This window comes from Lates calcarifer, linkage group LG21 (assembly GCF_001640805.2).
Source record: "Lates calcarifer isolate ASB-BC8 linkage group LG21, TLL_Latcal_v3, whole genome shotgun sequence".
Classification (NCBI taxonomy): Eukaryota; Metazoa; Chordata; class Actinopteri; family Centropomidae; genus Lates; species Lates calcarifer.
In genome coordinates this window covers 8,340,671-8,366,005 of record NC_066853.1, presented here as the reverse complement: position 1 = coordinate 8,366,005, position 25,335 = coordinate 8,340,671, and the positions used below count along the sequence as shown (strand labels likewise).

Genomic DNA, 25,335 nt, shown 5'->3' with positions numbered 1-25,335 from the left:
CAATCCACTCTCGCGTATCGACGCATCAGCGAATAGGCGAAATTGATTGGTTTAAAGGCAGTGCGTCAACTGAACAATGCGCTTGATGCTAACGCCGGGGCGGTCAGGCTGGACGCAGGCGGGGCGGGGCTGTTAAAATAAAGTTTCAAAATGCACTCGGTCTTTGCAGTCTTTCAACATTACAATTATTATATTTGTTTCATGTTATGTTTGTATCAGCATTAGTCTTGGTAGTAACGTTTCAGCGGGTCAAGCAGGTTTTAATAGTTGTACTGGATGCTCAATCCGCCAACCCGGAAGAATTTCGGCGTGCGCCGGTCTTAAATTAAAAGAGGACTCCAATCTGCAAGGAACAAGACATTCTCACAAAATTTGCTCTAATTAGCTGGTAACTGTTGCACATGCGTTTATCATGGCGTTTAATTTTACTCACCAAATAATTAGATTGTTTTGTGGGAAAGCGCAATTTAATCGTAATCTTCTTTAACTACAAATCCCATAACTCACCTGTTCGTTGCCTTGGAAACGGGTTGTTGTGTCTCGGACAGGTGACTGTGGCTTCATCAATACGAGGTTTTGTAAACAACCTTATATTGCGGTGAGTGCATAATTAAGGTGGGTCAATCATTGAAATCGGGTCTAAGTGGTTTATGTATTTAGGTGTGGTTGGATGTATATCTGACTAGAAATATAACGTAATATATAACTTTTTGATATTACTGACGTTTGATGATTAATTCCTCTGTCAGTTAACCCACCTGAAATTTAACATGACGTCACTGTCCTCCCACAGGTGAATGGATATTTTGCAGGTGTGAATATGTATGGAGCGCCTGTGGATTTATCTTTTAAACACATCTGCAATTTGGCAGGTTGTACACTGTTTTTGCGTTTCTCGTAATTACACTATTGCTTACCTCCTATCATCACCATAATATTAGTACAGCTGTAATGGCAGCACATTACCGTGTACTGAAGTGTACATAACATAATTATTCTCTAAAATAAAATTAGAATTATTTGATCTACCAAAGTAATGTACAGTATAACCAAACACCTCATTCATCATATCATCATATTTTTTGGATGCTAAAATGGATACTGGATACTTATTAACTACAAGGCAAGATTTTAAATACACCAATCAATACATTTAGATACCCTTGAAACACAATGCACCATGAATAAAATGTTACATAAGATCAAACAAATCATTAGCCAATGCTTAATATGAGCTGTATTTTTTTTAACTTGTGGTCTCAGATGCATGGACAGAGGAGCCCAGCAGTGGCCTACGGCCTTTAAAGAGAAATTCAGAGATGAAGTACCAAAGCCGCTCTCTGCGCCTCAATAACAACAATATCAGCAGCCTTAGTGACCTCCAGAGCACTGTTAGCCACTTCCTGGCTGAGCCATTACAGCTGGCCTGGCTGGACCTTTCATTCAACAAGATCACACACATAGACCATGTGAGCTTTCTCTGCATGCCTTGTTTTGTGTGTTTTCTTCCTGCTTTTACTGCAGGAACAATTAAAGAGATGCTGTATGTTTTAGAGAGATTTCTGTATCTGTATACAGGCACCACTTGTGTTTGTTTTTATTAAATGTACTCTATGTACATCTGCTCTATGGGTGACTATGTGTTTTTGTGTTTCAGGTGTTATGTGAGCTCCATGAGCTGCGTGTGTTGTATCTTCACGGTAACAACATTTTTATTCTGTCAGAGGTGGACAGGCTGGGAGTGCTGCCACATCTACACACCATAACTCTACATGGAAATGCCATAGAATCCAACAAAGCTTACAGGTGGAGACCAAAAACAAACCACACACATCCCATTTAGCTATGATATGTTTACATGTGAGCTACTCTTATTTAACCGTTGTTTTGTGTTTTCTTTATGAGAACATAACCACATAATTGACCATAGTGACCCAGCAGCAACCCATAGCTGTTAGTAGTTTGTTGAGCACGGAACTAAAAACAGACAAAGTCAGCACCTGATACTGTCATACACTTCAGAAGTGAAGAGGGAGGAACTACTCTTGTGCAAGAGTAGTGCAGTTATATTGTGAGCATATGTCTACGTGAGACATTGCTTGGCAAGCATGTAGGTGCATAACATTGTAACAGGTGCTTAAAGGCAGATCAAGCTCATATTACACGTCCTAGTCTGCATAGCATCACAGCGTACAAGCAAACACAGTAAGAGGGCTGCTGGTTTAAACCTTATTCCACTGAACTGATTTCTCATGAATCAATGCAGCTTTTTGATTTAATTTGATCTTGATTTATAATTTATGCATAACACAGAGCCAAGTTTACATAAGTAGAAACCTCTTCAACATTCAGGATTTTTCTGTGAAGACACATATACTATATATACTTAAATGTGTGTGTCTTTCTGTGTTAAGGAATCGTGTGATTTCTGCTCTGCCTCGGTTAAAGGCAATGGACTTCAGTGCTGTGACACGGCAGGAGAGAGTCATGGCCAAGATCTGGCATCACAGCAATGACCACACCAGAAGCAGCACAGACACTCTCAAGTGACTGATGGTGAAATCATAGTTTTACCCAAATGACCTGTGTTCCACATCCACCGCTGAAAAAAATATCCTATATATTTTGCCTGTATATATGTGGAAATATCAGTATTGTTTATATACATAACATAGGTGCATGTAAGTTCTGTAATACTTTTGCAAACATGGGTGTGGGCTGTGCATTATTTGGACACTGTTGTGGATTATCTTAACTACTTCCCAAATATATGCCTGTGAAATATTTATTTAATAAGACGCAAGTGTTTATGTTGAAAGTTTTTAATGAATTAATTAAACCCAAAAAAACAAAACAAAAACCAAAATCTTGAAACTTTTTGGTACTAGCCTAAGATATTACAAACATATTTCAGGTAGTATTACACATCTGAGTAATAAACAAAACAGGAAAAAAATAAATGCCAAGAACCCCTTGCAAAAAGCTCAAATCAATTGCGTGGTTTAAATAGTCACAGCCTTGCAGATCATCCCTTTAGAAACTCAAGAGCAGCTCTCCGCCCCTGCCCACGCATACAGTCATGTGCTCTCCTCTGAAGAGCAAATATACATTTAAAAACACAAATAAATAATCACAAAAAGGTTTCGGATCATTTTATCTGCTGTGGTACATAGATTGTTAACGCCCCCCACCCCAACAACTGCTACAATGGTTAGTTTCTGATTAATATGAACAACTCAATCATATTACAATCTGCAGCGAAAAGCTTTGTTTAAAAGCTAACAAACGCAGGCCTTAAAAGTGTTCTTGTGTTTCATAAAAACGTTTGCTATCACCACAAGACCTCAGCCAATCCTGACCAATGAACTCTCAACAAAAAGAACTTCATACAATCCATCATCTGTTTTTATATTCGATCAGAAAATTCTGTACAAAGAAGGCATGAATACAAGAAATCTGTCCCTGCAATCCTCCACACGCCCGCTCCCTTCATTTCTGTAGGTCTCCACTGCTATTAAATATGTGAAGTTCTGGGATTTGATTTAAGGAGTCTTCTAGCTCATTAATTTAGTGCTAGAAAACTGCAGAAGACAAATTACTGTCTGTAAACTTGAGAATTTGTGCCCCAAGAAAGCTCCATCTGTTCTCGCTCCCTCTGTGGCATTAGCAGATCCACCTGGCATCCACTCTGGTTGTGTTTGCATCCTCAGCCACTACCAGACACCAGCAAGAAGAAGTCACTCAACTAGAGTAATAGATTACACACTGGAAAACAAATCACCAATCCAATCTTTTTAAAACATTTTTGCAAAATGACGATGAAATTTACTCAAGTCAGGTTAATTTACTGGTTCATGTTGATGTAAGGTGACACCAGATTCCTGTGGGATGTCTGATAACCAGATCTTGCCAGCATACATCAGAACTGTAGCATTACCACCTACTAAATCAGGATGACATCTTAACCTTAACAGAAAACATACTCTCCCCTTATTTGGCTCTGTTGTTTTTCCTACATATTTCTTGCTGAGCAAGAAGAAACACTGGAGAATGGTCAGTGACATCCCAGGACGACAGAACAGTTAAAGAACAGTTAAAGACATGAAGTGCTAACTTTAAGCCATGTTGCAAGTTTTTTTTATCCCGGTAAATGGTTAAACTCTCAACCACTGTACTTGCACCAATGATACTGTGGTAATTTCCATTATTCCATGCCACAGAGATTAACTGTTTCTCTTGTTCCAGTGGAGATTGTATATAGCAATAGCCAATGCCTTGTGCCTACAGCTCTGTCCCAGGTGAATATTCTGTACATTCTTCCATGCCTCTGGATAACAGTCTGGGGTGTAAAGCTAGCCTTGCTTGCCTAAATACAGGCTAGGAAAACTAACAAAATAAAGACACAGAGACGACAGTTGGTTAGGGAGATCACCAAGAAAGATTAATGATGATTTTTCCACAGCTGGTTCTGACAAAGCCTCCGATCCACGCAATACATACAGAGAAGGCCTTGTTGTTGTAAATATGAGATCACACCCCAGTGGCTCATCTACAACAGACCATCTTCCATTGCTCATGATGACACTTTGTCACTGACCCATATTTAAATACACTAATGAACAACCATTGGGTGCAGTCCTACATCGTCTCTGTCTTTGTAGCAGTTAGAGGCATAGCTAAGAAGCACAAGGGTCAAGATGCTTTAATAGAGGGTGGGCTGGAGGGTGAGGATGCAGGAGTGACACAGAGAGAGAGCGGGATGGGAGGAACAATATGCAGGCCAGAGTCGCAGATCAAGGAATGGCAAACTGGACCACCAGTTCTTCTTTAGCATCCACTTTGATTTGAGAGATTGCACTGTAAGCGTAAGCTGCTATCTTGGACACCTGCAAAGAAAGAAGAAGACAGAGCTTATGTGGGAGTGTGCAAACTAACTCAAATTCCCAGTTTCACTGAGAAAAAGACTAGTTCAACAACAGATTGACATAATATTAGATGGACAGAGTAAGTAACAACAGAGAAGCATTAGATATCTCTAAGGTCTATTTTAAGACACACATTTAGTCACGCCTCCCACACACTGAAATACCACACAGCTCCACATGTTGCATACTGTTTCCATAACAGTATCTCTCTGATGATTAATGGAGCCAACAAGGAAAGAACACATGACAAGAAGTAATGCGGGTGCTGGAAACAACATGCCAACACATCCTCTATGTGTGCTAGTGTATGATTACCTGCTGAACGTCTGAGTATGGCACCAGGTCACTCGCAAGCACTTGGTGGGGCTGGCTGGTGAGGGAGGGGAGAGCGAGGGCTTTCTTCTGGGGCAGACTGTTGCTCAACACAGCCAGCTTTGTACTGAAACAAACAAACAATGCCCTGTCATTACCTAAGCTGCAGTTTATGTTTAAAACACACTTTGTCCAGAACACATCACTTCATCTCTTAAATCTGACTGCTATGTCCTGAAAACCTGCAGTTTAATCTGCACCTGTGTTTTAGCATAAACATCCAAGAGCTGCTGTGTTTGGCAGAAATCATCTGATTGCCCCTAGGTGTCACTGGATTTCAGGTTTAAGGTAACACTTGAAGGGAAAGGTCTTTTTTTTTTTTTTTTTTTGTTAAATCACATCCCTCACCTCCTTCTTGGGCAGTTGGGTTGATGTGGAAATTTCAAACACTATTTACAATTTCATTCTTCCCAACCACAACAGGTGTGCCCACCAACCAGTATATGCCTCTGGGTATACAGCTGACTCACTTGTTATTTGTCAGAGGTCAAATGACTTCAGTCACTTCCCCACAGTCTTTAATTTGATGAGATACAGGAGATAACTCCTAAAAGCATCTCATCAAGTTCAAATAGCAGCTATAGCACAGCTTAAAGTTCAATATTTTGTGAACTAAGACTGTTGTCTTTTTAAGGTTCTAATTCCTTTAAAGCTTTGATTTAGCTTGTGAATGACAGCATTTCTTGATGAGAGCAACTCTTCCATAATAAATGTTACATAACTGCTCATTTGCATACCTGTATTGCCGAGCTTTGTCCATGTATTCATGCTGCTCCATCATGACAGAGTCAGCTGCTGAGACATCAATGATGTTCCTGACAAGAGAGGAAATAAAGGCAGGTAACCAGTTGAGTTACTGCTTCATCATCAGAGGACACATGCAGAATCTGGCTCGTCTATGGTTGCACAACAGAGCGTCTTACTGTGCTGTCTTGTGGAGGATGGATGTAAGAAGGGCCTGTTCATCTGTCCGCGCCGAGGGGACGCTGGTAGTGATCCAGTCGGTCCCATTTGGGGGTTTGCTGACAGGGTTTGGGGGGATCAGCGGCTTGCGTTCATCAGGGTCCTAGAGCAGGACAATCAGAATATAACTGATTTCAGCAGCAGGAGATCTTCACATTTAAACAAATTATGTTACAGCTGTGCAGCAATTCAATACAGTAGAAAGGAGTGCAAAATATTGTGCCTGTGCCTGATCTATTCATTTTTTAATTCAGCAGGAAATAAAGCAAGACAAAATCAAAGACACTGAAACTATTAAATTAAACAACTAAGGATTATGTGACCATTTAAAAGTGATTTCTTCACTAGATACAAAAATCAAAGCGTTATGTTGGTATCATGAACCAAGTTACTCAACCACCCACCTCATCTAAACTAACTTACACCTGAAAAACAGCTAAAACTAATCCTCATTTAGTACACTGTAAAACTGGACTTCCAATTGAATCACTAAAACTAATCAAGTTAACACTGATTTGAACAAACAGCACAAATCTGACTGAGGTAATCTGATGATTATCTTACAAATAAGAAAAAGAAAGGCTTTCTTTTCAATCTAATACACATTATATGAGTATAACACAGTAAGAGGATAAGTACTTATTTCCACTGTACTCCTTTTACTACTGTAAAGATAAGATACACTGCATGTGAGGAAAATATTCTGCGCAAGGGAAAAGCAGACTTGCTTCCGTAAACTAAAAATAGCGAAGGATCTGGAGTCATATGACATGTGACATATCATGACATAAAACAAATCAAAACCATGGTATCCAGGATATCAGTCACTTCTATTCACACTGTGCCACAAATGAGTGTTAAGTAACTTTGTAGCGATAAAGTACTCTCCAGATTTTTTCAGGACAATCTGATTTAAGGAGAGAGAATTTAACAAACTAAGCCATAAATGATCATGACCCCACTGGTCGTAAAAGTGGCTGTGAACATGTTGTCATATGTACAGTTGTCTTCTAAGCATGCATTTCTGCACAGCTCCTCTTATGACTATTTTACATTTAAATGCCAACTTTGTAGGCTGCTTTGGACCAGGCCTTAGCCGAAGGCTTAGGCTAGTTAGCTAAAGCTGATCTGAATGTCTCATTATCACTTTAACCAACGGAACAACAACAGCCACTTGGCGAGGTCGACACAGTTTCTTAAATGCATTTTTATGTATGAAACCTCCTCGACGAATTAAACAATATCACACATCGTGTTTCTTAATAAAACATCCTGTATTTATCGGGACAGTTTTAGCCACCTAGCGGCTAACAGCTACCTGCTCTGTGGTCTCGTTCTCGCTGCTGTAACAGCAACCCATGGCAGCGTCCGAGGGCCGAACCTACACAACCCCAGCTCCCCTGTTCTCCGTCAGAAACGAGTCGTTTTTTTATCCACTCCAACAAACAGAAAACTTATTCCCTGCGTGGGTTTTGTTTCAGCTTCATCCAAAGGCAGGAAGCCACTGTCAACAGCAGCTCCTCGGACGAGCTATCACATGACAGCAGCTCTTGGTGCAACAACACAACGACCACTTCCGGTATTTGAGAAGCGGTCATGGCCTTCGTCACGTGACGGAGGGAATTTCAAACGTGAGTTCTGTTAAATAAAATAATAAATAACAAAATGAAAAAGAAAGAAACAGAGAACATGTTAACAAGAAGATACACATTGACATGTAGCCAAAACAAGATTAATAAACATGAACACATGACTATTACGTGCAATCCAGTAGGTGAAAAATCTAATAAAAAATAATGATATATGAAGTAAAGGAAAGGATATACAAAGATAACAGGATAACAAACAAACACGTGACTACTGTGTACATGCAAGTAGGTTTAAAAGTAGTGTGGAAGAGTGCAAGAGTAGCTGAAATAAATATTAAAAAGCATTTCAAGTTACTTTATACACATACAGTAGGTGGTTCTGTATAGTATATACAGCCTGTTTGTATCATATTTGACAATAGATGGATGATATTTACATGTTTTTGCACAATGTGAGTTTTAAACCAGTTTAAATGTGATTTGTGTCCTTTGCTCAGAGTAAAATCTATGCTTGTAGACTGATTATTGGTGCATTAGTGTTTTGATATTGGTCATACAGACATAGTGTAACCTCCATATCTTAGTAAAATGCAAACATTGCAACGCCTAATCAAGTGCAAGCTGTCTACATTCATAATAGGTCACAACTGAGAAAAATGAAATAGACAGCAGCAGGAGAAGGGAACAGGATGAGGCTTGTTGGTGCACATGTGGCAGCATCGCTGGAAAAAGATGAAAGGGTCTCTTACACCCTCTGGCTGAGCATGATGACAGAGTTCCACACACACACTGCTTCTCTAACACACTACTAAAGTAACAGTTTATTTCCTGTACTTAATTTCACAATACTGACAGTTAACATTTTCAAAGCCCTTTATACACCAAAACATCCTCATAATTGCTTCAAATATTCTGTATTTTCACAAAACATAACACAAACTGTACAGTCTGTTTAACAAATATTTATCCCCTTTTCATACCTAAAAACTTGAGCATAATGCTGATTGAAGCACAGCATCTACAAAGTATTTAAATCTTTGCTGCCATTACTTTTAATGTTTGTATTTTGTGACAAATACACTTATACACTTGTATACTGTATAAAATGAAATTAAGTAGGGTTTAGCTTTAGAGAGGGGTTTAACTAAAGAACCAAGACACATAGTCACTATGACCACTAAGGCCTAAAATAATTAAATTAAATTAAATTAAAGATGAACTGAGAGAGCAGCATCCTCTTATTCACTGTTTTGTTTTATGTAATCCTCTTTACAAGCATGAAGTGTAAGCTATGTCTTGCTCATATTCATACGAGGTAAATTGACAAACTTTGTACTTTACAACATGAATAACGAACTTAAGAAACGAACAGCATGCCCCTGCTGACACTGTTAAATGTGGAGGCAGACACCAGTCTGATGGGGTGGGATGATGACTGGGAGGCGCCTGCCTTCTCATTTACCCCCCCCCCCCCCCCCCCGGTTTCCTCCACACCTCTTCGTTTACACCTACAGGCCGGTCAAGTCCAGGCAGAAGTGCTGCAGCTGTTTAGGCTTCACTCTGAAGCTCACTGGGACAAAAACAATGACTGTTCTTCTGTTCAGCTTTGTTGTGCTGCTTGGAGCTTCTCATGCGTCTGACACCGTGGCTCCTGCCGAGCTCGGGCCGCCGTCGCTCGGGTTCAGCTCCTCGGTTCGCTCGGTGTGTAAACCTATCCCGAGCACCCTGTCTCTGTGCCACAGGATCGGCTACAGGCACATGCGGATCCCCAACTTGCTCGGCCATGATTCGCTGAGGGAGGCCCAGCAGCAGTCGGCGGCCTGGCTGCCCCTCATCTCCAAGCTATGCCACCGGGACACCAAGAAGTTCTTGTGCTCGCTGTTCGCTCCGGTGTGCCTGCCGGAGCTCAGCGGGCCGGTCAACCCCTGCAGGAGCCTGTGCGAGGCCGTGCGGGACGGCTGCGTGCCCGTGATGAGCGCGTTCGGGTTCCCCTGGCCCGAGATGTTTAATTGCACTCGGTTCCCGCGAGGGACCGAGCTCTGTATCCCGGCAACCGGAGAGCAGGAAGGGCTGACGGCAGAGGAGGTCAAGCACGAGGAGGCGCTGAAAGGTCAGTGGATGGATCTGTTTCTTGCTGTCCGGCTGGTTTTATCCCCCCAAAACTTTTTTCGATTAATTGTTTTGTCCGTAAAATGTCAAAGAATTGCATTTTTAATGTTAAAACAGTCACTCATCGCAATATTTTTGTATCGCTGATGTTTTGAAATTGCAACAATTAAGTATTGAATAGGTGGAACTTCTTTGGCATCTTCTCATGAAAAAGTGGTATAACTGATTAATCTATAAACAAAATAGTTGTCAAATCTTCTGTTCATCAACTCAATTAATCCCTTATCCTTGCAGATCTTATTTATTTTTTCTCATCACACTGAGTAAAGTAAGGTTAGACACACAGGTTAAGTGTCAGCTATACTCTTCTTTTTCCATCAACAACATAGTCACCATGAAGAAATTTTAATTTTTAAAGTAACACTTATGCAGTAGAGGTAAGAAACTAAATACATTTACTCCGGTACAATTTCAAGATAGTTGTAGTTTGAGTGTTTTTTGGTACCTTATGCTTATATATATAAGTTTTTAAAAGACCATGTGTTGAGAGAGATTAAACCAACATTTTTGGCTCCTTACAAATTTGCTGGGGTTCCTATGTTTCAGATGTCTTAGCAGTTCCACTAACATTTAACATTTTTCACTTAATAACTGTTCAAGACTTAAAGAGCCAAAATTATCCAATATTCCACAAAAAAACAACATAGAAGCTAGAGAAAACTCCAAAACTACTTTTCTACTCTCCTAGTGCACCTCACCACTCTATCCCTGCATTGTAGTTTTGCACAGTGCATAAACTAGGATGCAGCTGATATCAGCATGCCATCATATCATTAACCAATACTGTCTCATCTCAAACATGTCTGTATCAGTGCTTATTTCTGCTGATAAGTAACAGGAAATATCAGTATGTTAAAGACATCTTTTATGTTTTCTAATTTGGAAAGTGTCTCCACCCCCCAGGAAGTGTTATCTGTGATGCCTGTAGTCTGGCTGCTGAAGGAGAGACTGACATCCAGGAAAACTTCTGCCACAGTCCATATGGTGAGAACAAACTGATGTAGATAATGTAGGATACAAAATGGATGGAGAATGAAGCAGAAAACTGCATAAACTTCTGTATTATTACTCCAATTAAAAAAAAAATCTTACTCTTACAAAACAGGCCAAAGAACAGATAATCTAATCAATTGAGATAGAGAAGTTGTTTTACGATGTGTCTGAAATGACGCCGTATTCACTGTCTCTGTTGCAGCATTTAAGATGCGTCTGGGCAGTGTGTCGACGGTGGGAGGAGACCGTCAGCTGGTGCCTACGGCCCGCAGTCGCATCCTGAGGTGGGCAGGGGGAGGTGCGGAGAAGGCAGAGGGGGTCGGAGGCGCGATGGCCCACAGTGCTTTGTGGCTGCAAGAGGGAGGCACCTGCACTTGTCCTGGCTTAGACTCTGCAGACACAAACGAAGACAGAGGGCTAGAGGAGGATCAGATGGATAAGGGACAAGCTAGGGAGGGGAATGGGGCCCAGACTGGATGGTACCTGGCCCTGGCTCAGGCTGATGAGGGAAGACTGGTGCTAACTCGGCTGGTGAGGTGGGCCAGAGGGGACAAGGAGTTGAAGAAGTTCATCAGAGCTCTCCTAAAACAGCCCTGTCCAGAACTGTAGACACTTACAAACCATCACAGTCCTGTCTCATGTATGTTGCTTTGAGGTTGTGTGCAGTCTGTAACTGTGTGCTGCCAACTGCAACACCTTAACAGTAATGTACACAAAATCCAGAGTAGTTACCAAAGACTGAGTAAGGAACACATCAGGAAACAAGTAACACAAGGAAGTGACTCGTGTACAGATTTTATGTAAATGAACTAGTGTTTAGAGATTAGTTCATAGATCCAAAGCCACTTTCTGGATCAGTTGTTCCCAATTCTAAAAAAGGGTGCTAAATGCCACACAATCAATAACCAATCAAATCGTCTGTACAAAGTACATATTATTTTGTGTCATTTTGAGTATTTCAAGCATTTATCACTACATTATGACTACTATTATTCACATATAGGCTTCATGTTTGTGCTCCCTCCAGTAAAATAGAGCATCATTTTTTTTTACCAAACTGACTGAAAATGAATTTAGTTTTTAAATGACACAAAACAAAGAGCTGGCATTTGTGCACCTCATTCTGAAGTTATGAGTCCATGATTCTGGAAATCTCACAGAGGCAGTGATGTTGAAGCATTTTTGTGTATTTTTGTGTACATTTGTGTATATAGAAGAGACAAAGTAGTTTTGGTAATAGATTGAGCTCATCATATTTTCTACTGATACATATTTAGGGTGAAGCAGTGTTACTTGTTATTCCTGTGATGATAAAATATTTACTTTTACTGTATACCTATCTTATCACATCCTCATCACACTTTTATACAGGTCCTTTTTTAAAATTTTATAATTTTGTTTCACAACAGCTCAGGTCTCTGTAGTTTGATGAGTGTAAACATGGAAAGACGAGGGACAAGTGATTATCACATGTTAGGATGATATAATCTCAGGTCACGTCAGAAGAGAAGCACTGAAAAGAGAGGACTGGAAATGTGATGTGAACAATAAATCATTTAGATTTGAGTCTGGTCTCTATTTTTACATTTTATTACATTAACATGATTCTGTAGGTTTTAAATATTTGGTTGATTTTCATTTATTTAGAAAAGCTTTGATGAAAAAATATTGTATTTTGCTATATTAGATAATATGGAATATTGAAGAAGATTCTATAAATTAGCTTTTCTTTGTGTTTGTAGTTTTTCTTGATCTTTCCATCATGACTCAGTAAAAGAAATTGGACTCCATACGACACACACAGACACACACCTGTTGATGTTAACTTGATATATCAAATGTCTGTTTCAGGCTGCCTCTCCCTGTCTCACTGTCCCTGTGTCTTTACACAGTGTCAATCCAGTTTTAAATGTCTGGACGAGAAGTCGAGTGTGTCTCATCACAAATGAGAAAAACGGATGCTTAGCGGTTTAAAGTGACACCATCAACAGCTGTTAACTGAAAATAATTACAGGACATATACTGTCAGGCACGTGATACATAAATTATTTATACCCCCAGGTCTCTTATCTTCTCTTACACACACAAACACACACACACACCTCCGTCTTTCTGCATTTGTCTCAGCTGAAGTGCCACTTTTATCTTTGTTAGCCTCTGCACAGCTGCTCTGCTTCCACCACACCATTTTAGAAAACAGGTGAGTTTGTCTTTTTTTTTTTTTTAAGGGAAAATAAGACGTTATGTTAATGTACATATTTTGCTATAGCATCTGTTCTGTGTAGAGCAGTAAACCTGTGGAGTCTTTAGTTACCTGAGGTAGTAGAAACATCTAGAGAGACAGCACTTTGTCTCAGCGTCACCGCAGGAGCGTGGCATGGTCATTTGTTTCTGTGTAGATCTCAGCTTGTTCAACACATGGAGAGCATTTGTCTCAGAATGCATTCATCTGAAATCTTGTTATTTTGAGTAAAGATCATTCCATTAATTAAACTGTCACTATTGTTTCAGTCTGATAATGGCATTTCGATAGGCAGTAGTATATCCTCATGTTTTACAGTGACGTACAGTATATCTATTCCTCTTTCTTTGCATCAATTACAGAAACTTTTACAATCATTTTTTTTGGTTTTTACAATTGTTTTTCACGTAATACATGGAAGAGTAAAGAAGACAAACTTAACCAAATTTGCAGAAGAGGCTTGACACCAGGGAAAGAACTGTGGAGTCACTATTGACCAAAATCAAGATTTAAAGAGAAAGTAAGATTTTAAGAGAAAGAATCAGTATGTGTCTCAATATACTGATTATCAATGATGATGATTATCCCAGATCCCAGAGTTCCCTAGATGTTTTATCAGTGCAAATATTATGGCACCTTTAATGCCCTCATTTGGTGCACTTGTCTCAAGTCACAATGCTGCTTCTGATGGGTTGCAGGGGAATAAAAAATGGCAAACTGCCAGTGATATGATTTGTACGGTCTCCTTTTTTTTGATACGTATGACAAAATACATTCCTCCCAAAGGTGGCAAAAAGCTAAAACAAAGAGAGAACCATGTTTTGTTTTAGTTTTTTTTTATCTGTATCTTTTTTCAGTATGAAGCAATAGCAAGCAAGAGTATGTTGAGAAAATGATTTTTAACACTTTGGAAAGTTAGTTAATTTGTAGACAGATACTGTGTTATCTTCTTAACTACTGCCAGCTGAAAATAAAAAGTTTATACTACAGGGTAGTATTGATTTAACACAGTAAGTTAATGGTCTTTTAGTCTGTATAATGTGTGTAGAAGCTTAAATGTCCTTCAGTAAATTGCTGATGCAACATTCATGAAGAGGGTCATTTACAGGGGCACATGGTATCCATCTCGGCAACATAAAGTATTAAATATATAGTTTACCTGTGTGTGTGTGTGTGTGTGTGTGTGTGTGTGTGTGTGTGTGTGTGTGTGTGTGTTTCTCTCTGTATGAGCTAGGATGGTGTCTCCTGCCATCGCTCTGGCCTTTCTCCCCCTCCTGCTGACACTGATCATCAGGTACCGTTACTACTTTGTGCTGTTCTATCGGGCCATCCTGGTCAGGATATGGAAGGACTGTGTTACTGGTCTGACTCGAGAGGAGCGTGCCTACCAGTATATTCTCACTCATGCCACCCCTGGGGACCCTGACAGCATCCTGGATGCCTTTGATGTCTGGTGCAGCAAGGTGGAGTTCATCAGTAACATTGGGCCTAAAAAGGGTGAGGAGACAATTAATGTAATACATCAAATTCTCAGTTTATTAAATCCCAAAACACAAACTGTACCTGCATGTGTGTGTGTGTGGTTCCTCTGTTTGTAGGGAAGATCCTGGACCGGCTGCTGATGGAGCAGAGCCCTCTGACGGTGCTGGAGCTGGGTACCCACTGTGGGTACAGCACTGTGAGGATCGCCCGGGCTCTGCCCCTGGGTGCCAGGCTCTACAGTGTTGAGATGGACCAGAGGAATGCTGCTATTGCTGAGAAAATCATCCGCCTGGCAGGGTTTGATGATGACATGGTGAGACAGCAGAAACACATTAACTACTGACAGCATTACACTGTATGTCCAAAGCACTTCATGTACTATAGGCCTTTTGATAAAAAGCCTCAAGTTCTGAATTTGCCGCGTACTCTATCATTGAGAAATTCATGTTGTGTGTTACCTAGGTGGAGCTCATCGTGAATCCATCTGATGAAGTGATCCCTCGGCTGCGGTCTGACTATGGTTTGGAAAGGCTGGATTTTGTCTTCATGGACCACTGGAAGAAATCCTACTGCCCTGATCTGCAGGTAGCTACAATAAATCATTAAAAAGTATATTTACATATAAATGAAAATCTAGTCTCATAGTTCATTGTCCCTGTCTGTTGGAAGTATGAGTGGTTTTCAAATAATTTTTACAATCTTCTGCATGTCTTTTAGAGAATCACCACATGTCTGGCATTAAAACTCTACATGTGTCTGCTTCTGACTGTCTCATATATGACTCTAAATATTAAAAACTGGGTCCATCTCTACTTACTTACTCTTTTACTTAAACAATGGTTGGAAGTGACAACTGCCTTAATGAGTTAATTACTGTTGTGTATGTGCACTTTGAATGTTTAAGTACAGCTGTGAAGATGGATATTTATTTTGAGTTTACTGAAAACAAAATACTATCAAGATATTTTAGTAATGTACATCCTGAAACTATATTTGAATAAATACATTATGGTTGTGATCCTTCCCATGGATAGCTGGTCAGCTCCCTCAGTTACATGATACTGCCTCTGTGTGTGTTCCAGATGCTAGAGGGCTCTGGTCTGCTGGGAAAAGGCTCTATGATCGTGGCCGACAACGTGCTATTTCCCGGGGCTCCTAAGTTCCTCAGACACATTCGCAAGAGCGGCCTGTATGAGTGGAAGATCCACAGGGCCACGCTGGAGTACAGCAAGGGCATCAGGGATGGGATGGCTGAGCTGGTGTACCAGGGAATCAAGTAGATCATGCAGACAGGGAAATCACACTCCATTACACAGATACACACTTTAGGGGAGGAGGGTGATGAATCAATGACAGTATACCCCATGTATAAACTATTCTTTGAGGAAAAATGTGATGGAGAAGATAACTGTAAATTCCTCCCTGAAAACAAGAGCATCTCAGTCTCTAGTTTTTCAGTGATGCATAATGTCTCAACTCAAGGAACTGCACATAAATTCTTAAAAGATACCTCACTGCCAGCTCCCTGTCCTGGGTATTTATATATAAACAATATCAATATTTTTATTCCTTTTAGGGATCTTAGTCACATGTCACCATCTTGTCATAATCTTCTGCCTGCTATCTAATAAAATCTAATCTAATCTAATGAAAATAGCTTGTTTATTTAAACATACAGTAACTAACAAATTTGTAAATAACAATAATGATAATGACTACAAGAGCAAATTCATGAAATATACAATGCAAATCTTTGGTGAGTTTATAATAAATGTCCTTTATGTACAGGTTATGCTGAAACGGTGGCTGGTAAAATCTTATCTGACATTAAATGCTGAATTACAGAAATTGAACATTGAACATCAGCACCACCCAAATCATCAAAATAATTTAATACAAACTGTCAAGGCCTCTTCATGTCAGTACAAATAATCAAAGCCTTGGTGAACAATCCTTTAAGATAAACATGAAACAATTTGAATGGCCAGCGTGTTTAACTTTTGACATTGTTAAAAATATGAACATTGTCTTAATACTATTTCACAAGCTTTTTTGAAAATTATACTGAAGATATGATATCTGTAATAGAAGATTAGCAACACACACAACAGTGCTATGAAACGGAACTGGACTTTATAATGAAGTATCTGTAAGTCTCCAAAAGTAAAAAATTATTTTGCTGACTGAACTGAAGTTTGTATTCAGTCAGCTGTTTGGAGACTGTGAGAAGTGGCACATGACTGAAGGTGTGACGAGGTCAAAGTTTAAAGGAGAAAGATGGGTGTGTGCCAGACTGGTTACAAAACAGTTGGACCTTGTGTGCCCATGCGTGGAGCAGCTTTGACTGGATTTAATGGTTAAATGTATTTAACCGGTTCACAAATTGCCATGAAAAAAAACAAAAAAACAGACAAAACACGACATGTGCACAAGTGCTTAAACATAAATCAATGCATTATTTTCACACACCAAGGCAACAATGTGAATGTGCGAGCAACACCCACAGCGATGTCCAATGACGCCCACAGCCTTCAAGACCTGACTGTAGCATGACATGAGACACTACAGAATTTACCCAACCTGTGTCTGAAGGATATCATGGTACAAGCTTAAACTCAACTATATTTTTTCCCTGTTTACACAAATAAAAAAATATATCTGTGTCACAAACTGAGGGGGCAGCAGTCGCGTTTTAAGTAGGGAGGGGAAATCCAGTGCCAGCCAGACAGCTTGATGGAAACGAAAATTGTCTTTTTTTTGTCTTAAATCATCCATTGGTCTTGGTCTTGGTCTGCTCCCTCCATGTCCACCTGACAGACAAGAACACAGTCAGATTAAGGGCTGTTAAGAGTATTTCTCTGTTGGAGAAGACAAAAGTAAGATAAAAAAGAAAACAAAGTAATTTCTTTGAATGTTGATGATGATATTGATGATATTTCACAGCTGTGCTCTCAATTGCAAAAATATATGCTACAAATTATATATTAAAGCACCTCATTGATCTCGCCATCATCAGGTGACTCGTTGTAATCATTCATCTCATCCATGTCCTGCATGTCTTCTTCATCTTCAGAGTCTTCCTCGCTGTCCTCCTCATCCTCGTCATCCTCCTCGTCCTCCTCCTCATATCCTGCCTGCGCCCAGTAAATGCACATGACACAAATAGATGAAGAACACACACACAAAAAAACAAATAAGTGCTGTAGCAATTAGTTAATTATGTTTAACAGGCTGCAAAAATGTAGTACCTCAAAAATAGGTTTCCCAATGGGCATCAAGTTGTTGTCCTTCTCTGCAATGCTCTGCAGCTGACAAAAAAAAAAAAAAAAAAAAAAAAAAAACCATTACATCCTGACTGGCACATACCGTCAATGATGGATTTGTGTGCAATTCAATTTTATTTGTAAAGCAGCGAATCAAAACATCTCAAGGCAATTTACACAGTATGGTGGAGATCTTACAGTATTACAGATAGAAACCCAACTGTTCACACAAGGAGCACGGACTATATAGTGATATGGTATGAGGTGTTGTTTACCCAAGTTTGGTGCTGCTGCTCCTGCTGGTGCAGCTCGGTCTCGTCCACGCAGGGTCGGTCAAGGTTAAACCACAGAGACTCGGTTATCCGGGGGAAGAGAGAGGGGAACAGCGTGGACATGTCTGTCACACAGGGACGACAACAACACATACAATGTCAATCAGCAAGCGTGTGTATAAAAGGTACATGTAACTTTTAACAAAGCGCTAAAACGCGGGTCTTCACGAAGGAAGACCATTAGGTTTTAATACATTTCGTACATTTCGAGTTACTGTGTGATAAAACAGCACACAAACTAAAACGACTCAGGACTCCTGCTGGACACGGTAACTTAACGAAACACTTCGTTACCGTAGAATTTAAACGCTTCCTTTTTTACAAAAACAGACAAACTCTAAAATATAATGTTATCTCTGACAATAAAATATAACATAAAATAATGTTCTATTGCAATTATTATAATTTTAAACAGCGCAAGTACCTGCCAATCTCTCACTCCAGCTTAGTTGAAATTCAAAACAAATTTTACCGGAAATCAGTGGTGTTCACCTTTAACGAGTCCTCTTCTCCAGTGTCACTTCAAAAAGGTTCCGTCTGGGCGGGAGTATAGCAGCTGGGAGGGAGAAAAAATGTAATAGTAATACAGAATTTACTGATGTATTTTGTAGTATAAGAAATTATAAATATCTAAATAAAGGCATTTAAAGGTCCTGACATGTGTTGTCTAATGTATGTATTTTGTTCTTCATTAACTGCATTGTAAATAAATATAAGAAAGTCTATATGTCTAATAAATTCATATTTGTTCCAACCATTGTAGTCTAAAAAACATAAAACAGCAGTTTCTGTAGCATATGGCTGAAGTCTAATAATTCAAAATATGATGACAACAACCTCTGTGGTCTTTCATTGCTGAAAGATACATTTGGAGCAATATGTTTACACATCAATGCCACATTTGCAGTAAATTAACAGGCCTGGCTTACTTTTATATGTATATATTGTTGAAAACAGCTTTTGCACCATTAAGACCCTTGTACTTAATGGTGTAATTAGCCGCTGTAATTTATAAGAAACACACACAGTCATTTACACTCAGATAAATTAACCACCCACTTCAAAATGCTTGTAATGTTTCAGTTGAATCAAGAGACCACCAACACAGATGCAGCAGAAACTTATCTTAACTGCCTTCTTTTTACTCCGTATAACCTTCTCAGGTCACGTTGCCATTTAACACTAAGTGCCCCATCTTTGTGTGTGTGTGTGTGCATGAGTGTGTGTTTGTGTGTGAAAGAGCAGGGTAGACCTTGAGATAACGCAAACTCTCCTTCAAGTAAGATACAATAAAACACAGATACTCACACACACACACCTTCTTTCTCGTTCTTTCTCTGTATCTCAAACACACACACACACACACACACACACACACACACACACACACACACACACACACACACACACACACACAAAGCAGACTTTGGACTTTGGAAACATATTAATTGAGAGTACAGCAACCTAATTTTCAGTCACTCCAGTCCAGTCACACACTTATGCACTGATGTGGGTTTTCTAAATTTTGTTTAGTCTTGACAGGTGTATAAAAGGTGACTGAAGACACTAATTTGGATAATCTCCTCAGGAAGGAATCATTACAGAATATAACAAGGTAAAGTAAATCTGTTCATCATTATTTGATTTCTCTTTGGTCTCTAGATTTATTTCTACCATCGATGTAGCTATTGTTTTTCTTAAACTGTGAGAAAATACATGACTTTATGATTTTAATTTGGTTTGTAGAGTAAGTTTTGATTTATTTTACCAGATGTAAGAGGGCCTGAATGGTTCGCATATAGGTAGAGTTTACAACATAGGAATATTTTCACTTGCATGATAAAATTATTGGTGGATTTATCTTTGATTAATGTAATATGTGGTTACTGTTATAATGTTTCTAAAATCAATACATAAGATTATATAAGAATCCTTTATTTTCTGACAGATTTCAGCTACCTCTGTTACATTTAGAGTGTAGTTGAAATAGTTTTTAGGCTGCATTCAGGAGCACTAGTGCATGTGCTGTGCATTTTATTTTCAGCAATTACAACTTCTTCTCATCTCGATCCTTTGTCACAAAGAGAGAGAAAATGAACGACTGACTGCAAGAGAGAGAGAAGCAATACCTTTACTGTAAAGTGAAAACAATCAGACATAGGCTGTATAAATCTGAATTAAGTTTTTGTCATGTTTTGATTTTATGTAGGGATTACAGAGGAGTGCATCAGGGTATATTATGCATTTCAGAACCTGAAATAAGACATATTATGATGGCACATCAGATATCATACCATAATAGTGAGTCAACCTCATTATCTTGAGTGCTAATCAAAGATTGAGTTGCTGTAACTATGTGCTGTTTGTCACTAACAGTGTTTTACATCATATGTGGTTCTGTAAGGACTTGAAAATGTAGAAAATTATAAAAACAGGAAGGAAAAATGTACAGGACAAAACAGTCACTAAATGTGTCTCACTAGTACCCTGTTTTAAATTTTGATTCGACAGTCCAATAGGTGCAACCTATCAAATCTGGAGAAGGGGTTATAAAGGTAGGAGTTGCACCAAATGACATAATATGAAAACCAGCAAATCTGAGTTACACAAAATAAACAAATAAAAGGCAGGAGATAGACACAAAACATGTTAAAACATGTCACACAAAACTCACATTTAACATGTCAACACACACTGACTACACAAAAGCCCTTGAGGGCATGAAAATATGATGCACTGTTACAACTATTCTGCATGGTTTAGACCCCTTGCCAGAGATGCCAACTCTTGTTTATATACTCAGTAGGTCCTTCTACTCCAGGAAATAACTGTTAGCAAATTAATTCACACATAGCAGTGATTAATGTCTTACTCAAGACATGTTTATAAGTCAACAGTGAAGACACATTTCTAAATATGTAAAAAACTAAAAACTACTCAAAATTAGTACATCCGCTTCACACCCCCCCTCTATCTGAGCCACACTTGGTGCATTCCATGACCATAAAAGGAATTCATATGAGTTCAGATTGGTTTGCCTGTTTGTTGGTTCAAATCAGAAGCTGGTTGATTGCACTTGAGAGGAGTGGTGAGAAACACAATTACGGTGATAAAATAAAGATGTTAAAGTATAGTATCTAGTGAGCTAGATGGTGACAAGGTGGTGGAACTGTATGCTGGCTGTCATCCCAGTATTAGTAATGTTTACTTGATGATCTTATTAAGAACTTCCCACTGATGTGTGTTGATGCCTCCCTCCTGCAGAGCCATGTGGGTTGTCTTTTCTTTGTTGCTCGCCCTCTCCAGTGGCACTCTATCTCTGGACAAACTCAACATGTGTATGGATGGCAAACACCACAAAACAGAACCTGGCCCTGAGGGAGACCTTTACAGTCAGGTGATGAATACAAATATCCCCATCAAAGAGTAAGTGTTTGATGTTTTTGCAGTCTAAAGTGTCTTTTGTTCTTCCAATTTCCAGTGTGCCCCCTGGAGTGACAATGCATGTTGCACGGCTAACACCAGCACAGCAGCGCACAATGATAACTCCTACCTCTACAACTTCAACTGGAATCACTGCGGTGTGATGAGTGAGCAGTGTAAGAAACATTTTATCCAGGACACGTGCTTCTATGAGTGCTCGCCACACTTGGGACCCTGGATACAGGAAGTGAGTACTGTGCATTGGTGCACCTCAGTCTCTCATGTATGTGTGTACTTGCAACACTAGGTGGCAACATAAGAACTTGAAAGGACTAAAAGGGCTTGCCAGCATAGCTAAATCCACATAGACAATAATGTTGCCATTGTTTTGTGTAATTATAGTACTAAAAAAATCACTAGATCATTTGATTTCATTAGGAGAGACTTTGTTATGTGCCCCATTTCAATTTACTTACATGTCATAGCACTGCAACTGTTTCCTGGAATTATGGATCACACAAACTAGTCAACTGCTTGTGTAGGCGGATGAGAGCTGGCGCAGGGAGCGAATCTTGGATGTGCCTCTGTGTATGGAGGACTGCCACAGCTGGTGGGAGGACTGCAAGAATGACCTCACCTGCAAGACTAATTGGCACAAGGGATGGGACTGGACCTCAGGTAAGTGTAAAACACACACATGCATGCATGCAAAGACCAGTGGGTTCATACACATTTATACACATCTTACACAAAAAAACATTAACTAATGTGCACACAGTACCATGCATACACTCACTTATAAACACATAGAGAAATCTTCCATTCCATTATTTCTTATTGGTTGCCAGGTTATTAATACATTTCAATTAAATTACTTTGATTATACTTGAGAGATAGTTGTTGCTGTGATTCTCTCTCTCTCCCTGCTCAGTTCAAAGCTCTCACTCTCTCACACACACACATTCTTTTCTACAGGTACTAACAAATGCCCAGAAGGCAGCAAGTGCAGAAAGTGGACCGACATTTTCCCCACACCAAAGTCCATGTGTGAACAAATTTGGTCCAACTCCTACATTTATACCACCCACTCCAACACCTCAGGCCGCTGCATGCAGCTCTGGTTCACTGGGCCAAACCCAAACAAGAAGGTGGCTGAGTACTACCTTAACAACGCACAGCAACACCAAAGCTTTGCCTTGACAACGCTACTTTTCCTGGCTGTTGCATCCTTCTCCATAATGATTTACTAACATGATATCCTTGACATTGCCTATATCACATTGGAGGTAGCAATAAAACTGATTTAAAACCCTTTCCTGTCTCTGTTGCTTTCTTGTCACATTTTTAATCTGAACATTGGAAAATAGCAATATAGTGTAAATAAATGGGATCAAATTCAACCTGAAGCAAAACTAAGAAGTGATAGATTGTCAGCTCTTTCTCCATCTGGAAAAAAACTGCAAAAAATGCAGTATACACATATACAAAAAAAAAACAAGATTATAGTTGTGTGAAAGTAGCCAAAATCAAGACAGCACAGCAGTTTTGTGTCTCAGAAAGTATAGTAGATTTGAAAATCTGTGTGGATAAAAAAATAAATAAAACAAAAATAAACTTGTGTGTCTGGACAAGGCACATGCCACATACTGTATTACTGCACGGCTCTGAGATGACATTACTCTTAAGTGAAGACTATGGATCAGCTTAATAACCCCTTCATAACCTCAACCACCGGTGAGGTTAACTGTAAAACTGACCCAGGATCTGCTTTGAGGGAAAATGTTTCTCTACACTGAGCCTGAGCAGTGGGCTCCACTGCTGTGTAATTATGGGGTTCCAGTCCCCTGAGTGTGTGTGTGTGTGTGTGTGACAGAGGGACGAAGAAAAGGGAGAAAAAAAAAGAGTGGGAGAGTAAGGGCGTGTTAATGTCTTGCTTACTCCCCCTATGTTTAAGTGTGTTTTTGTGTCACACAATCTTTTTATGTGTGCATATGTGAGGGGTATGAATTTTCATGTTTGTGTGTGTGTGTGTGTGTGCGCGCGTGAATGCCACGTGTGAATGTGTTCTCTCAGGTCTTTGAATAAGTCTTGTGATTGGTCAGCTGATGTGTTGACAGGATTTGACAACAGAGGACCTCAGCTGATCAAAGATAAGTTTTAGATATACTGTGCATTCTGTTCTTTCATAATCAAGACTGAGGCAGTTGACAGTATCTTTATATTTTGAAAATGTAGCTTTGCCTTCTGACAGAGATCAGTGTCAAAGTGTCAAAGTACTGCTCCATTTCTCAGGCTGATAATCACACCCTTGCTGATTATTTCACTGCATATGTCAGCACTGCAAGTTCAGCTGTGAACCCCAGCACAGTCTTTCCTCTCTCTTCTCTGCATAAACTGTATGTGTACAGTTCCTAACAAGAGAAGGGTGGCCTTGCATGAAACTATGCCATTGCAGAAGTTTAGTAATACTGGGACCATTACTGGCACAATGGTTTTTGTTCGAATGTGAGCATAACACTGCTTCAATATGCTATGTGACTAGAACCCCTAAAAGAATGCTTAATATGGGTTTTGATAACAGAAGATGTTACATAATGCATTTGACTTCACATGTGTCTGTCTTTACTATGTAAATCTGAGCCTGAAAAGAACACTGGTAGAGGTCTATACAGTATAGTGTGGCCTGAATGCAGTGACCTAAAGCACACCTATTGCCATAAAATATACATTGTATTGCAGGTTATAACATGGCCTTAAAATCTGAAGAATAGCTGTTGTCTATGAAGTTGTCCACCCATTTTTCATCCATCTAGTTGTAACATGGAAATAGCTTTCTAGTCTCATAACAAAGGGAGCAGACAATTATAATAAGATGAAGAAGAAGAAAATGTGCAAAACATTACGTATTTCAGTGACATTTAGCCGACAAAGTAGTTTCATTATGGTGTGACATCTTGCAACACACTTTTACGATCTCTGCATGCAGACATATTGTGAAGCCACATTTTTTTTAACAGTCTTTTACAGTCAACTCACACACACAGACACACAGGCATACACAGTATGATGCCATAGCTAGAAATAGCTTTGGGATGGCTGCTGTCCCTGTGGCTATTAATACTCAGCTTTTCTGAGGTCATTGGCAACACACAGCACCCTGCCCAGCTCTCTTCCACTTAAACTCTACCTCTCTCTGGCTTTGTGTGTGTGTGTGTGTGTGTGTGTGTGTGTGTGGGTATCCATACCACATTTTAGAAGTCAGACTTTTTGTGGGCGACTAGAGGAAAAAAATAAGTAAATAAAAGAATGGCTAAAGTCAGAATAAAGTGCAACAATCTCCAAATTGGGTTAGTTGTTTCCTGTGGTTTGCCAGTCCTGCCCCCAGGTGGACAGTTATACCTTGTGGGGGACTCTGTGTGTGCATTGTGTGTGTGTGTGTGTGGTCTGAGAACGAAAAGAATTGCATAACTGGATTTGAGCTTGTGTTGAGAAATTACTGGCCCTCTCACTGGCTGCAGGTTACAGAGATATTCAAAGAGGAAAGCCCTCTGGCATTAGTGAAGGTTTTGACCATGTAGGCTA

The 25,335-nt window shown here is 39.6% G+C and overlaps 6 protein-coding genes across 8 annotated transcripts; 4 read left to right on the top strand and 2 right to left on the bottom strand.

The window, feature by feature from the left end:
- The first annotated feature begins 185 nt into the window (after positions 1-185).
- On the top strand, positions 186-2,866 carry lrrc51 (leucine rich repeat containing 51). Its single transcript, XM_018681578.2, has 5 exons — positions 186-598; positions 794-872; positions 1,264-1,469; positions 1,658-1,806; positions 2,415-2,866. The coding sequence occupies exons 2-5, from the start codon at positions 821-823 to the stop codon at positions 2,548-2,550; spliced, it is 543 nt and encodes a 180-aa protein (XP_018537094.1). The 5' UTR covers positions 186-598; positions 794-820; the 3' UTR covers positions 2,551-2,866.
- On the bottom strand, positions 2,807-7,832 carry lamtor1 (late endosomal/lysosomal adaptor, MAPK and MTOR activator 1). Its single transcript, XM_018681580.2, has 5 exons — positions 7,579-7,832; positions 6,221-6,363; positions 6,035-6,112; positions 5,241-5,364; positions 2,807-4,886 (listed from the first exon to the last, which is right to left on the bottom strand). The coding sequence occupies exons 1-5, from the start codon at positions 7,618-7,620 to the stop codon at positions 4,794-4,796; spliced, it is 480 nt and encodes a 159-aa protein (XP_018537096.1). The 5' UTR covers positions 7,621-7,832; the 3' UTR covers positions 2,807-4,793.
- Positions 7,833-9,322: 1,490 nt separating this feature from the next.
- sfrp2l (secreted frizzled-related protein 2 like) lies at positions 9,323-12,577 on the top strand. Its single transcript, XM_018681576.2, has 3 exons — positions 9,323-9,959; positions 10,922-11,002; positions 11,214-12,577. Exons 1-3 carry the CDS (start codon positions 9,434-9,436, stop codon positions 11,618-11,620), a joined length of 1,014 nt encoding a protein of 337 aa, XP_018537092.2. The 5' UTR covers positions 9,323-9,433; the 3' UTR covers positions 11,621-12,577.
- Positions 12,578-14,488: 1,911 nt separating this feature from the next.
- Positions 14,489-16,470, top strand: tomt (transmembrane O-methyltransferase). Its single transcript, XM_018681574.2, has 4 exons — positions 14,489-14,750; positions 14,852-15,048; positions 15,198-15,320; positions 15,818-16,470. The coding sequence occupies exons 1-4, from the start codon at positions 14,489-14,491 to the stop codon at positions 16,013-16,015; spliced, it is 780 nt and encodes a 259-aa protein (XP_018537090.1). The 3' UTR covers positions 16,016-16,470.
- Positions 16,471-16,610: 140 nt separating this feature from the next.
- anapc15 (anaphase promoting complex subunit 15) lies at positions 16,611-18,860 on the bottom strand. Its single transcript, XM_018681575.2, has 5 exons — positions 18,755-18,860; positions 18,274-18,395; positions 17,984-18,043; positions 17,729-17,869; positions 16,611-17,545 (listed from the first exon to the last, which is right to left on the bottom strand). Exons 2-5 carry the CDS (start codon positions 18,391-18,393, stop codon positions 17,498-17,500), a joined length of 369 nt encoding a protein of 122 aa, XP_018537091.1. The 5' UTR covers positions 18,394-18,395; positions 18,755-18,860; the 3' UTR covers positions 16,611-17,497.
- Positions 18,861-19,790: 930 nt separating this feature from the next.
- On the top strand, positions 19,791-23,065 carry folr (folate receptor). 3 transcript variants are annotated; one of them, XM_018681572.2, is made up of 5 exons: positions 19,791-19,945; positions 21,595-21,727; positions 21,812-22,000; positions 22,296-22,431; positions 22,729-23,065. In XM_018681572.2, the coding sequence occupies exons 2-5, from the start codon at positions 21,599-21,601 to the stop codon at positions 23,001-23,003; spliced, it is 729 nt and encodes a 242-aa protein (XP_018537088.1). In that variant the 5' UTR covers positions 19,791-19,945; positions 21,595-21,598; the 3' UTR covers positions 23,004-23,065. The 3 variants fall into 3 exon arrangements, with proteins under 3 accessions (XP_018537088.1, XP_018537086.1, XP_018537089.1); XM_018681570.2 differs by lacking the exon at positions 19,791-19,945 and adding an exon at positions 21,326-21,418; XM_018681573.2 differs by lacking the exon at positions 19,791-19,945 and adding an exon at positions 21,354-21,436.
- The last annotated feature ends 2,270 nt before the right edge of the window (positions 23,066-25,335 follow it).

Coding starts and splice junctions, on each gene's coding strand:
- lamtor1 (XM_018681580.2), bottom strand. CDS start 7,620: ATGGGTTGCTGTTACAGCAGCGAGAACGAGACCACAGAGCAG. Junction 6,364..7,578: donor AGAACGAGACCACAGAGCAG/GTAGCTGTTAGC, acceptor GTCCTGCTCTAG/GACCCTGATGAACGCAAGCC. Junction 5,365..6,034: donor GACAAAGCTCGGCAATACAG/GTATGCAAATGA, acceptor TGTTTGTTTCAG/TACAAAGCTGGCTGTGTTGA.
- sfrp2l (XM_018681576.2), top strand. CDS start 9,434: ATGACTGTTCTTCTGTTCAGCTTTGTTGTGCTGCTTGGAGCTTCTCAT. Junction 9,960..10,921: donor GCACGAGGAGGCGCTGAAAG/GTCAGTGGATGG, acceptor TCCACCCCCCAG/GAAGTGTTATCTGTGATGCC. Junction 11,003..11,213: donor CTTCTGCCACAGTCCATATG/GTGAGAACAAAC, acceptor TCTCTGTTGCAG/CATTTAAGATGCGTCTGGGC.
- anapc15 (XM_018681575.2), bottom strand. CDS start 18,393: ATGTCCACGCTGTTCCCCTCTCTCTTCCCCCGGATAACCGAGTCTCTG. Junction 17,870..17,983: donor TTGGGAAACCTATTTTTGAG/GTACTACATTTT, acceptor TACTGGGCGCAG/GCAGGATATGAGGAGGAGGA. Junction 17,546..17,728: donor ATGATGGCGAGATCAATGAG/GTGCTTTAATAT, acceptor CTTGTCTGTCAG/GTGGACATGGAGGGAGCAGA.
- folr (XM_018681572.2), top strand. CDS start 21,599: ATGTGGGTTGTCTTTTCTTTGTTGCTCGCCCTCTCCAGTGGCACTCTA. Junction 22,001..22,295: donor TGGGACCCTGGATACAGGAA/GTGAGTACTGTG, acceptor CTGCTTGTGTAG/GCGGATGAGAGCTGGCGCAG. Junction 22,432..22,728: donor GGGATGGGACTGGACCTCAG/GTAAGTGTAAAA, acceptor TCTTTTCTACAG/GTACTAACAAATGCCCAGAA.
- tomt (XM_018681574.2), top strand. CDS start 14,489: ATGGTGTCTCCTGCCATCGCTCTGGCCTTTCTCCCCCTCCTGCTGACA. Junction 14,751..14,851: donor TAACATTGGGCCTAAAAAGG/GTGAGGAGACAA, acceptor CTCTGTTTGTAG/GGAAGATCCTGGACCGGCTG. Junction 15,321..15,817: donor CCTACTGCCCTGATCTGCAG/GTAGCTACAATA, acceptor TGTGTGTTCCAG/ATGCTAGAGGGCTCTGGTCT.
- lrrc51 (XM_018681578.2), top strand. CDS start 821: ATGTATGGAGCGCCTGTGGATTTATCTTTTAAACACATCTGCAATTTG. Junction 873..1,263: donor ACACATCTGCAATTTGGCAG/GTTGTACACTGT, acceptor TTGTGGTCTCAG/ATGCATGGACAGAGGAGCCC. Junction 1,807..2,414: donor GAATCCAACAAAGCTTACAG/GTGGAGACCAAA, acceptor TTCTGTGTTAAG/GAATCGTGTGATTTCTGCTC.